We start from the raw sequence: 13443 nt of genomic DNA, 5'->3' as shown, positions 1-13443 counted from the left end.
GCTGTTGTTTTTTCATATGTTCTGGTGATGTGTATTCAAGAGTCAGGACTATTGCAAGTAGAAGGCAGCAATTTTGGCACAATTACAAGAGCAGCTGTCCCAGTCACTGGTCTGTGTGTATGTGCAGGTGAAAATCTGAGAATGTGGATTGCACCCACTGAGATGAGATGAGTTCTACTCTTTCAGACAGCTCTCTCAATTTTATTCAGGTCTAACACAGAAAGAAGTAATTTGTAAGAAATGGCTCAAGAAGCAAGTTTGCAGTGTTGGCTGCTTATAGTGTAATGGATTGGCACATATTTGCTACATGACAACATTATACATCTAGAATACCTTGTCCTTTGTTTTTGGAAGAAGAAATGTGGCCTTGTCTAACGTAAAATAATATATTTCCATCCTGATTTATAGATGTTTGGGGCCACAGCTGTTTGATAATGAGTGAAGTATCCTGATGTTTTGGTCTGTAGGTTTGCCATAAGTGCTTCATACAATTGTTATTTCAATTCAGTTATGGTATGTCTTCAATTACGTTCAGCTAATGCAGAACTGGGAAATATAATTAATAGTGCTCAAGGCATGATGTTGACCACTGCAGAAAAAATGAAGCTTACCTGTCCTCCTTCTTTATATAGATTTTAATTTTATAAAAGCAGTTCTTATTTTTAAATAAGTATTTTCCTTTATTTTGTGTAGGCCAGTGTTAGCTATTGTAGAAGTGGAAGTTCAGGAAGTTAATGAAGCTGCCCGAGACAGTGTTTTCCGAGAAGTGTCATCTTTCCAGGGACCACTGGATGCCACAGTAGTGGTAAATCTGCTATCACCAACACCTGAAGAGAAAAATGAATTTCCTGAAGACTTGCGTACAGAGCTTATGCAGATGTTTGAGGATTATGGCACTGTTGTTCTGGTCAGGTGAGTTTGGGATCTGAGGTGGCATGGCATCTATTAAAACCACAGACTAGAAAATCCCTATTGTCCTGACAGAGTTAACTTTGTATTGGAAAATTAAGTATGTAGAATTCCTTTACTGCACTTTCAATTCTTCAATAGAAATTGAAATGTTTTGAATATCTTGCACCTCTCAATAACCTTATAAAGAAATAATCCAACAGCTCTCTTGTCTGACTGGAAGAGAACTTTATTCAGTACAATGCCATAAAGCAGTGACTTTGATGTAAATCATCATCTTTAGATTTTGGCCTCACTTCCAAGCATTGCTGCTTCTGGTGGATCCTCGGGCCCTGCTTCACCTCCTCTGGGGGGGTCTGCTCTGTTCCACCACTCTTTCACACTTGGCAGGAATCCCTGGATGGCTCTTCTTCCTGTTGGGGGTCATTTTGCTTGTTTGTTAACAGTACAGCTTCTCACAGAGCTATCACCCACTGGGTTTGAGAGGGAGAGTGTGATACCTTCTGGCAGAGCAGCTTAATTTCATTCTGATTGATTCTCTACAGGGCTCCAGCACAGCTGTGAGACTTCTGTTTTGAGAAATACAGGCAAAAGACCTAACAGTTGACCTCTGGGAAGCACTGCCAAAAACTTGTTCATGTTTATTTGATCCATTTGTTAGTGGAGAAAGCTGATGACCTGTTATTGTGCAGTTTTATGAAGTACCAATATAAGCTGAGGGTTCAAAAGCAGCTGTGCAGGTAAAGCAGCACCACCTTGCTTGTAAAGAAAAGGATCAAGAAAAGAACATGTCTTGGTGGATTGTTCTTGGTTTATTTTGTTTTTAACTGCTTTAGATCTTGGTGGAATATTACTCTGGGAGCATCACATGTCATCTGAGCTGAAGGATATGCAGAACCATAGATGTTAGTCCAGAGGAGTGTAGATATTGGACTCAACAACAGCCTGTCAATAGCTACTGAGATGTTTGTCCTGCTCTGCCAGGGGTGATCCAGAGAAGGGCAGGGTGCTGGGGTCATACATGGGAGGATTGCAGAGAAAGGGAGCCCAGCTGCTCCTCCTCAAAAAATAGAATTGTGAAGGAAAATACAACTAAAACCAAATGCATAGCACTGCATATGTATCCTGTATATAGATCTATATGGTAGTTTTCTATCATGCTAGCCTTCAAAGGGTTTTATTCCATGATGAATAAAATGGTTTCTCTCCTCTGCCTTTTTTCACTAGGATCTGTGGAGGTCAAATGCTGGTGACATTTGCAGACAGCAAGTCAGCCCTTCGTGTTATGGATATAGATGGTGCCAAAGTAAGACTTTCTCAAACCTATAATAATAATTTCATAAGAAATTTCTCAAAAGTGGTTGCTCAGAATGAGGTACTTGAATTTCTACCTAAATCAAGTATCATTATTTCAAAGAGAGTTAGTGCTTGTGAAGTCCTTAACTTTCACATCTGCTGAGGCTATTAATACAGTACTTTAGTTTCAGGATGGCATGAAGTGACTTTTCATGGATCCCAAGCAGCACCTAGGATCTGGCCTCTGACACCTCTGCAGAACACGTGGACTTGTTCAATGGCTGCTTGAAGCAGTTCTTCTGACATTCTGCGTGACTTTTTACTGTTGCCAAAGCATCCTCATGATTGTGGTTTGGAGATTTTTTTGTTTCTCCAGTGTATCAAATAGGCTCCTTCTGCTGAGCTATAACAACATGATTCATTGGCTTCCATGGCAAATCCAGCATTAGCAGTAGGCATTTACCTTTGCATCCCCTGCTTTTCCTTCCCACACACATACTCTGCAAATCATCAATCCCCGTTGAAAAAACTTTGAGGCGCTGCCCTGTAAACTTAATCCTGAAGTAATGGATTTAACTCTCATTCTTCTTTCATATTTGCAGTTTTATCTTCTAATTTGACTCTTGCTATTGATGTAATTATAGCACAGACTGAAATACAGTTGTATGCACACAGTATGTGAAGGTGCTGGGAATCTGAGTTGGGAACTTTTAAACTGATTTCCCTGTCAAAGCTGCTGGCTTGTCTGCCTTTCACCCCAAATGTTATAGAGCAACACACATAAACAGCTGAAGTCCTAACGAGTTGAAAATATACCTTCCATGTACATCACATATGAGATTTTCTGGTCAGAGTCTCCTTACAGGTAGCAGCAGATACAAAACTCCTGTGTGTTTTAAAGCTGTTGACTCAAAAATGGCACCCTCTCATGCCAATATTGCTATTCCAGTGTCCTTTTGACAATACTTGATGTTTCACCTATTTCTCCAGTATGTCCCAAATGCAGCAGCAGTGCTTTTGAGCTGTGAAGCTCATTTTCTTTCAAGAATATTTTTACGGTCTGAAAACTTGGTTGTGGGGGTAAGAAGAGTGTTTCCTTTCCATTTAGCTTCTGAAGTGAAGCTTTAGTCGCATCAATTTCTGAAACAGTTGTACAGCTTGGTCAGAGCATGGTGCTAATAACATCAGGGTCCTGGGTTCAATGGGTCATTCCTTTAATAGTTGGACTTGCTGATCCTTCTGGGTCCCTTCCAACTCACAGTCTGTGATCTGTGTGATTCTGAACAGGTTGGCAACACTTGATTGTTCTGTTCAAGCATTCTCATTTTTTGAAGGTGCTTGGCAAAGGGAAACAATTCTTTCTGTGCTTAGGTTAGAGGCAGAATAGTGAAGATCCAGCCCAAGACTAAGGACTGGCTAAAGGGCCTTCAGGAGGAAATTGCTCGAAAACGAGACAGCGTTGTCCCCATGTCCCCCACAGCAAACTCCCACCTTCTGGAAGAAAATTTTGACTTCTCAAGTTTGGACTACGAGTCAGAAGGTAAGCTACATGTTTCTAAGCTAAGTAGTGAGAAATTGCTTTGCTGACTTTGGCTGCAGAGTCAGTGCAGTACGGTATGAGTGTCTGTAGCACCTTAATTTGTAATGAAGCCACGCTTCTTAAAAAGACAACTGTAATTAAAGCCAAGACCTGACTCTGTGCCTGGGCATAGAACTGTTGCTTACATCATACTATCAATTCAGTGACATATGTTAGCAAATTCAGTGTATGGTACAGCTGTTTGTAGAGACACACTGTAATGAAACACATGGTGTGGTTACACAAGAATCTTGCCCAGCTTATATATTAAATTAACTGATAGTATAGATTAATTAATTGGGAGTGTAGAGAGACAGAGAATTAATTTTTTCATTAATTCTTTGTTATCTAATATTTTAATCCAGGTGATATAGAGGATGAAGATGACTATTTAGAGGATGCTCTGTGTCAACACCTAGCAGCAGACACAGTAGAAGATATGTCGGAGCGCCCTGGACACTGTGCATCCATAGCTTTTTCAAACAAATCTGGACAAACCCCCCGCCTGTATAAAGGTAAAGTATCCACCTTCCTTAAGGTAAGACCTGAAGGATTGTTGTTTGTTCTCCTGTTGCATGTATTTCCCTGCTCATTTATATTTTCATTCTAGGTTCTCCTGCAATACCTATTCATGTTCAACTCCCCTGAGTTAGTGACTGTAGCTGAGGTTCTCAGGCATAACAGCAATACAAATTATGAAACTCATGATGATTATCCTCTCTAGGCCAGGGCAAGGCAGGAAAGCTGAAAAATCCTGGTTTTCCTTTTCTAGCCAGAGGAAATGAAATCTTTTTATCCATTTGATGTTGTTTGGCACGAGAACATACAACAAAAAATTTGCATGCTATTTTCTTATTGGTGAGGGCCAAAGCAAAATCAAACCAGAATAATCCTGTTGATTCAGTGATGAGCTCAGCTCTGTCCTTTGAGCAGTAGCAGTGGCAGAAGAGTTAGCTGTTAGCTTGGAGGTTGCTGTGTTCAAATTACTTCAGAGGCCTGAAGTTTCTCCTTTGTTCCCATTTCTCATTTGTTCCCTGAAGGAGTCGAGGTTCATTGAATATATATACATATAATCATTCTTTAGGTTCTTCATGAATGTGTAACCTTTTTCCTTGGTTACCTGTCTCGTTTGCACATTATTGTGAAGTGTCTTGGTAAAAAGAAGATAAAGCTGTGGAGAGAAAACTCCAAAAAAACTGAGGCAAGAACTAGCCAAGCCAGTCTTACAGTGGGATGTGCTTGAGTGGCCAAGCATTGACAGGCTGGGATATGTATTAAACACCTGATTGTGACAGCAAGTGATTCAGTAGCTGTCATTCTGCACTCTCTCAGAAGTGCTTTGTCTTCTGCCATAAAAGTGAAAACTTTTAATACCATCAAAGGTTGAGTCAGAAGTAGAGTTCAAAAAGATTAAATGAAATTCATACACTTACACAGACAGATTTTCCAAACAGAGTGATTTATGGCTTTCTTGCCCACCTTGAGTCATAGGCTGGGTTCAGTGTGGCCAGACCCAAAAGCCTATCCCTGAGTAAAGGAGTAATCAGTCATTATTAAATACTGTGAAGTCAATCACTTTGTATTATAGGGTGCCTTGCCCTCAAACCACCTCTGGCCTGTTGTGTGATGATTCATTAAGCCACAGAGAATTGCAGTGAATCCTGTCACTCACACTAACTCTTCTCCACAAAAAATATCACAACGTAAATAGAGGTAATGGAGTATAGTTTGAAGGAGGTCAAGGTGGGGTCATGATCTCACATAACTCAAAATATTATATATTCAACTAATCTTAAAGTGTCTGCAATTTCAGATTCCTCCATAAGCTCCCAACTCTGCCTGAATAACTTCTAATTGGAGGTATGATGACTCTGTAGCTGGTGGTAGACACAGATCGAAAACAGTGACAGGCACAATAGTGTGGGTATTTCTTCGGTCAGGGAATGGCACAGCTCCACTAAACTGATGTCCCTGCCAGCAGCCTTTCAGGGATGGAATTGAGTGGTAATGGTTGGCTTTTGGTGTGTTCAGTTTTACTGCCAAAATTTCAAACCATGCCTCCAGGTGCCTGCATGACTCCTTGGGTCCTACTGATGAGCCCATATCTGCAGCTTAGAAGTACTGAAAATGCAGAGAGCACAGGGAGGGCGGGTTGGGCAGACCACAGGCTCTATCTCTGTGTCTGCCATCTGCTGCTGAGTGGGAGCAGGAAGCTGTGAGGCAGCTCATGATTCCCTGCAGAGCACAGCTTTCCGAAAAACAAGAATTTGTTTACAAATGCCTGAAGTGCAAGAGACTGCTGCTGCATAATTCCTCCTCCATCTCTCCAAAACACAGGGACAAAAACTAAATCCAGTGAATCTTGGAGCTCTAAAGAACAAGAGCTGCATAGCTGGGCAGCCATGGCAGGGTGAGAGGATTGAAATTAAAGTCTTCACTATAGCAGATGGGGGGAGAATAAAGCAATCCATACTTCTCCCCTCTCCAGTTGTCAGAAAGGCTTATATGGGATGAAAGACTGAGGAATTAGTTAGTGATGTAAGGTGCAGCCAAGAGCTAGCAGATTGAGGCAGCTGTACCTTTTAGGAGATGTTGCTGGAAAGCAGAGATGTCATGATTGAGCCATTCATACAGATTTTTCTCTGGTATAAAAACAGTTCTCCTGTGCATGAAAAGGTGTCTAATCCTCAAATGGAATTCGTGTGTTTGGGATGGAAAGCAAGGAATTCACCATGACTAGCCATGACAGTTTGAATGGGAGCAGGTTGCCACTAAGTCTGGCTGTGAAAATCCCAGAATCTAACAAGGTGCCCAGTAACCCTGGAAGCAGATGCAGGCATTCTTTGTGTTGGTGCAAACAGCTAATAAATGGTGGAAAAGGAGAGAGAGAGAAAGAAGCATTTGACAAAAAGGTAGATGTTTCCTGCAGTGGGAGCAGGCAGACACTGGGGGAGAGCAAAAAATGTGAACAGAGCTGTCGTGTTGCTGAGAGGCCTGGCTGAGGCTTGCCACTCATAGTCACCTCTCTCCTGATCTCAGATGTGGTGTGCCTCACCCAGTGTGTATCTAATACAGACACTTCCTAAAATGTCCCTAGATGACACAGACCTCGCTGATTTGAAGAGGGAGCTGGAGGCAAGTGGGGAACACAGCCGCCGCATTCCAAGCAGGTCTCTGTCCATTCCTACCAGGCCTCGGCCACTTCAGCCACCACAGAGGCCTCCCCCTCCTGGTGAGTTGAACTTCCTTTAGTGTGGTGTTGGCCCCAGCTGAACAGCTTTTGCCTGCCAGGTCTGGGTGACAAAGGAAGTCATACCTTGTTCTGAAATGTCAGGTTGTAAGCAAGGACTTGTACTTGCTTCCCAGCCTGTTTCAGCCTGAGTATTACTGCCATTAGTAATGGGAGAAGTTTGTCTCCAGGACAACAGATACTCCACAAAAAGAAATGTCTTCAGTAAGGATAGAATAGCCAATATGTTTCATACTAGCTCACCACTCAGGTTAGCGAGTTGAGCAGCCAGTTTGTGGCAATAAAGATATTGGTATTTATGCCTGCTGACTTCTGAAGTCACTGAGTGTTTTCTTGCAGGTTTTGGATTCTGAATTAACTGTCATCAGAATTTCAAAAACCTTTGACAAAATACTTATTCTGGACAGATTTTGTCCTTTTCTTCTTCGTAAGCAATTCTTGTGTTTATGAAAGAAATGCAAAGTGGATTGTGATTTTCAGTGAGGCACAAAGGGAAGTGATGCTTTTTACCTAAGCTCTGCCCCCCTGAGATGCCATCCAGAGCTGTGCTGCTCCTGGTTTTATGGATGAAAGCTGATTGCTAGATGTACATAATCATCTTTGCCTCCTGTATTAGACAAGCTATATATCATGTTTTTCTTTGCAGCCCAAAAGTCTCTCTTTTTATATTTTCCAGACTCAAATTAGAAGTTCTGTGATGCTCACCTGATAGAAGATGAGCTTTTAAGGATTATTCCCATTCATTTTTGAGTCTGTTGCATAGAAGTGCCAACACTGGTATCTGTATTTCTGTGCCTAGAATGCAATGTTATTGCTCAGCTGAGGTTATCTAATTAATTAAATGAAAGAAAGACTAACTACAAAACTGCTTGCTGAAACAGTTCAAGATTTTGAGAGGGTGATGGACTGCACATTGGTTTTGCTCCATTGCAGATAAAATTTTGTACCAGCTCTTGGATGTAAAAAGCCATTTTTTATTCCTCTTCCAGCCGGAACATCAGGCAAAAAGTCCCCCTCAGATGGTTCCCTCTCTCCAGGAAGCCATTCCACCTGCTCCATCCTGGCAACGGCAAAGCTGCTTCCTGGAGCCCCTCAGCAGCCAGTGAGTCCTGCTGCTCAGCATGGCCCCTTGGCACTGTCCTGTTCCCTCCCATCCACACTGAGAATCACGTACAGGATGCACCTGTCATACAAGGAAGGAAGTCCATCACATGGCTGAGCTGAAAATGCCAAGATAACTTCTTGTACTGTAATACTAAACTGTAGGCCCTGTTAGGCAGCACAAAAATGTTAATAAATTTACAGGAGTTAGGAAGGCCAAAGAGGGAGAGAGAGAATGAGTGGTGTGAGACCAGAGCACTGTTGCTGCTTTCTGACAGATGGTAATGTGTATTTTTAACACTATCATCTTATGGTTTAATTCTTTTCTCACCTCTGTTTTGGTGGGCCATGCTAGTGCCCAGAATGCAGGAAAAGTCTTGACCACTGCCAGCAAGGCTGTTAGTCCCCTGAGGATACCAAGACCAGAATGTGGAAATGCCTCCTGACTCCTGTCTTGCTGGATGAGGACCCTAATGCATTGAACAAGGGCTAGCTAAGGCACTAGCTGTGGCACTCAGGCACTGGCCTTCTGTCAGCTGGCAGCAAAGGTGTACAATTTGCTGAAAGATTCCCATTTCTTTAGTATTTATAGTTCACTGAATAGCCACTTGCAAGAACAGAATTTTACAGGTGTATGAGCTTAGCTGCAAACTTAAGAGGTGTACAAGAAAAATCAGTTCTCTCAAGATGGCTCACTCTCCTGTTTTTTTTAAAGCCCAAAGTCCGGACTGGAATAAGCAAACCTTACAATGTGAAGCAGATCAAAACCACCACAGCTGAGGAAGCAGAAGAAGCTATTAGATGTCTTATGGAGGCCAGAGGAGGTAAGCACAGCTTTCTAACTGACTTCTAAAAATCTCTAAGTAAAGAAAACTGTAGATGTATTCATCTCACCATAGGCCAGATGCACATATTCCTATTCAGAATTTCACCTGAACACATCCTTGCAAAATTGTATGTGGTATTCTCTGTCAGTTCTGATAATATTAACCTTTTTTTCAAGATTATTAAAATTTTATATTTTATTGTAGAACCTGCTACTAGTAGAACCTTGGGTTATTTATGCCCAGATTTAGTTGGAAAAATTAAAATATAAAGATGGGATTTTACTAAACTGATGGTGCCTGTGTTAGCTCAGAGTTGCATAAAGGATATTTGCTGCTCTATTTACTGAATGCTCACTATTCCAAGCAGAACTACAGAGCAAATGCAGCTCTAGGAGAAAAAAACTGGATTCTGTTCATATTTGGACAGCAAGTACAGCTGTAACCTAGATAAAAGCTTGCACTACTTCAGCTTGAATAGCTAAGCTAAAAGGCTACTCTGTGTTTAGCCTCTCTGTGTAGTCCCTGGAGAAGAGAGCTTCCTGCAAGTGCAAGTTAGGGCACAAAACTAGCTTAGGTACTGTGAATGTACCCCCAGGGTTGCATGCAGTCTTTCTGCTGATGGTCTATGAACGAAAATGGCTACCTGAGTTTGCAAAGCTCTCAGTTTAGGAGAAAACCATCCCTTTTCATTTATACATAGAATGAATACAGTCTGGAATAATCCCATTTATTCAGAAATATCATAAAGGCATCTTGATGTTTGTTCCTCAGTGCTGTTCATTTAATTTTGAAATTAGATTTACTCTCCATTGATTTTGAAATTCACATTCACTTGGTGTGGGTAAGAAAACTAGTCTGGTCAGCATCACTTCCAGTCCCTTGTACGCTATCACCAGTTAGCTTTTACAGTTCTTTCTAAAACATTCTACAAGATGCACTTGGTATCATAAACTTGGTTTCCAGATAATGGCAAAAGGACACTAAGAGCTTGAGCTCAGTACTCTTGAACCCTCAGCCAGTGTTTTTTCCACTTGACCAAATGGTGGCACAGCACTGCTGGTTTGGCATGAAATTATTTCAGACAGGGAAGTTTTCTCCCAACAGCCTCTTACAGATGTTACAGGATTGCAAAGGTTTGTGCTTAGTTCCAAAACCTACCTTCTTGGCCTGAGTTGGCCCTATAGGCATTTGGGAAACGTGGTTGTGAAAGAAATTATCTTGAATCCATGTTCTGATCAGGCCAAGATGCCATATTTGGTTTTGCTTTTCAGGAGTACAGGAAGATGCAGTAAAGCCTGTTCCAACCAGAAACCAAACTTCCTCCAAACCCGAGGCTCTTCCCAGCATCACGAAGTCAGCTTCATTTCAAGGGTCGCAGGCAGGAGCAGTGCCTGTGCCTCATCGTCCACCACCCAAAGTTCCAACTCCGAAGAAGCCAGTGCCCCTGCAAAGGAGTGGAGTCAAGGTGGAAAATGTAAGAGAGTTGCAGCAAAATGCATCCAGCCTCCATTACACAGTGTGAATAATGGAGGGGTGGGCTGGTTGTTTTTTGCAGGAAGTCCTGTCATGTCAGCAGGTGCTGGAATCATTTTGTGTATTACAGTCACCAAGGCATAAAAATGCAAGAAAGACTGGAAAGAGAGCCATATTCAGCTTTACTATTTGTCAGTCCATTCTCTTGTTTTTCTTCTGGTTTGTCTAAACCTTGTCAGGATTTGAGACTCATTTGTCCTTTATCACAGTCTCTAATTTTGACCATGAGTGGTCTGCTCTGTGAATATTTGAGGCAGCTTCTTCAGGTTCTGTGTCCTTTCTTGCTTTTCTTACACACCTTGTAATGGGATTCAGCTTTTCAGTTTGAATTCTGGAGTCGACTCAATAGTTTATGTTCTCAAAAATACAAAGCTGTTCAGGTTTTAATATATGTCAGGTCTCTATGATGGGGACAATAGTTGACCTCTAGAGCTGCTATAAAATGATTACCTAATTTGTAAAGCAGTTTGAGTACAAGAGGAAAGACAAATATAGCCTTTTATATTCTTCCTCTGACAGAATCTCTGCTAAAGAAGCTCTCTTCTAAATTGTTAGGGCTCCTGCCTTACCTTCCTTTGGTAAAGGCATTCACCCCTTCTCTATAATGGACCTTGTGCTATCTTTACTTAGCAGATTCACCAAAAAACCCAACCCAGGCAGCACAGTCTATGCCAGGGATGGTCAGTTTGTTTTGTTTAAGTTGTCACCATTCCCAAGTCACTCTTGAAAGGTGCTGAGAGGGATTGCTATTTTGGTGTTCATTATGTGAGAGCTTCTGCAGGAATAGATCTATTTCAGGTTGACTGCCCTGGAATTCCACTCCTTCCTCCATCTGAGGGAGGTCAGATGGGAGTTGTATACTTGAAAACCTCTACCCAATCCTCCTCTACCACAGTCAAATGCAGGCAACTTAACAGCACACAGGAAGAAGTGGCAAGGGTTATGTCCAGCATGAGATACTGACTAAATATTTTGCCTACATGAAAAAGCCTGTACATTATCTTTTAATACTATGCAAGAGTAATAAAGAATTTAAATGCTTTCATTCAGTCACACAAAGTGTGAGAAATCTGAAGCAGTCCTTGCCCTCCTAGACTGAGCTGGGCTTGTTATTTATATACTTTTAAATGGTGGATGTATGCTAGACTGGACTTTGAGAGCTTATTTTATCTTCAGCTGCCAGCATCAGTGAGACAGGGCAGAGCCTTTAATGCATTTATTGGGTTAGCTTAAGCTAATTCTCTTTCAGCCTTATCTATCCAAATAAGCTACACCTAGATGCATGGGACTCCCTATGCAATCTTGCTTAAGTAATATTAGTCAGTAGAGAGATGTAACAAATAACTCCTCAGAACTGTGTTAATTTGGCCCAGAGCAAAAATCCTAACCTAAAAAGGGAGATGGTCAGAAAGAGCTGTGACTGAACAGGCTGTAGGGTCCTGGTCCTTCATTAGCTCTCTGAAGGTGAGTGCAAGGCACAATGCATGAGCCCAGAGCCCAGCAGGTACAGTGGAGAACTGTGCTGTCAAGCCTCCTCTTTGTACTGCTTTTTTTTTCTTCCAGGACTGTCAGCTTTTCTTAGTAATGCTGTCAATTAGACTTGCACCAGTAGTGACTCAGAGTTTAAGGTCCCTTTTTGTTCTCACATTTCTTCTTCCATTTCATCCGCAGGCCATGTCTCCAGAAGACCAATTCGACCAACAGACAGCACAGTCTCCTTTTGGCTTGCTAGAGCCCCATCTAGAAGCTGGAGCTATTCTTAGACCAACCAAGATCACTCCAGTCCCTAAACCCAGAACACAAGCTGGGAAGCCTCAAGAGAGCAGGGGGAGCAATGAAAGGCAGCCCCTGTCAGCAAGCACTGCTGAGGCCATTGTACTGCCTCCTCAGAACGCTCCCTTTGCCCCAAAGGTGCCACCACGAAGAAAGAAGTCAGCTCCTGCAGCTTTTCATCTCCAAGTTCTCCAGAGCAGTGACAGCCCCCTTTTTAGTGGGTCACTGTTCAACTCCAACAACAACAACCCTGGGTCCTGCCCCCAGACTCATGTTCCTGCTCGCTCAGGTCCCACAGCCTCTGCCTGCCCAGAAAACAGCACAACTCAGCCCTTGGCACCAAGTGCTGCAGAACTGATGGCAAAGCTCCAGGGCCCTTCTGCACCAGCAGGCCAGCCTCCACAACAACTGCACACTGGTATCCAGTTGTTCTCCCTTCCAGACAATACCAGTCTTCTGGACCTGGACATTCATTCTTCCTTCCCTCTTTCCATACAGGCACTGCCAGCTACTTCTCCAACACACACTTCAGAAAACTTAAATCACCCCAATCTGAAAGACTTCAGTCACTGGGTTACATTTAGTGATGATGAAGACAGCAGTGCAGTGGCAGAAGGGTTCAACAAACTGCTCGTCTTAGAACAAAACAAAAATACCTTAATGAAAAGAAATACTGATTTAGAGTTATAAAATTTTGCCCCCTCAGTGTTCCAAAAGAAATCATAGTTATGATGCAAAAAAAAAAAAAAAATCTTTTTTTATTTCATTAAATAGATCATCTGTCCATGTTACATTTCATTTTCATGTTTAAAGATACGGCCCCTGGAGGGAAGTATATATAAAGTACATACAACCTAACATTACCTACAGTTCATTTGAAAACCTCCTTATTCTAAGTTATTTCTTTTTATTAACCCATCTTAAGATGTTTTATTTCATTTCAGGTACAAATCATATGTAAGAACATGTAATGATGTATGGAAAAAAAGACATTAAGAAAAATATTTTCCTTTCAAATGTATATTTTAATCAATTTCTGTTGTTTGAAATAAAGCATCCTTACTTCGAAGAGTTAGGCTGCCACAGTTATTCTAGAACAAACATCCCAAGGGGGAACGTACATCAGTATAACAATATATTGTTACACTGGTATTGCTCTGCTGCAAGTTTCCAAA

General features: G+C 41.8%; 1 protein-coding gene across 3 annotated transcripts in view; it reads left to right on the top strand.

Moving 5' to 3' along the window:
* Positions 1–13443, top strand: part of SYNJ2 (synaptojanin 2) — a 65630-nt gene extending 52187 nt beyond the window's left edge. For 2 of the 3 annotated variants that reach the window (XM_053937821.1, XM_053937823.1), the window contains 9 exons: positions 694–912; positions 2137–2215; positions 3577–3745; positions 4150–4299; positions 6882–7016; positions 8024–8136; positions 8851–8959; positions 10234–10436; positions 12167–13443. In XM_053937821.1, the coding sequence (XP_053793796.1) occupies positions 694–912; positions 2137–2215; positions 3577–3745; positions 4150–4299; positions 6882–7016; positions 8024–8136; positions 8851–8959; positions 10234–10436; positions 12167–12958 (1969 nt within the window). In that variant the 3' untranslated portion in view covers positions 12959–13443. The remainder of the gene's footprint in view (positions 1–693; positions 913–2136; positions 2216–3576; positions 3746–4149; positions 4300–6881; positions 7017–8023; positions 8137–8850; positions 8960–10233; positions 10437–12166) is intronic. The other variant, XM_053937822.1, reaches the window with a different exon arrangement.

The sequence above is a fragment of the Vidua chalybeata genome, chromosome 3, assembly GCF_026979565.1.
Source record: "Vidua chalybeata isolate OUT-0048 chromosome 3, bVidCha1 merged haplotype, whole genome shotgun sequence".
Classification (NCBI taxonomy): Eukaryota; Metazoa; Chordata; class Aves; order Passeriformes; family Viduidae; genus Vidua; species Vidua chalybeata.
The sequence above is the reverse complement of the archived record's forward strand: the minus strand, read 5'-3'. Positions and strand labels throughout refer to the sequence as shown.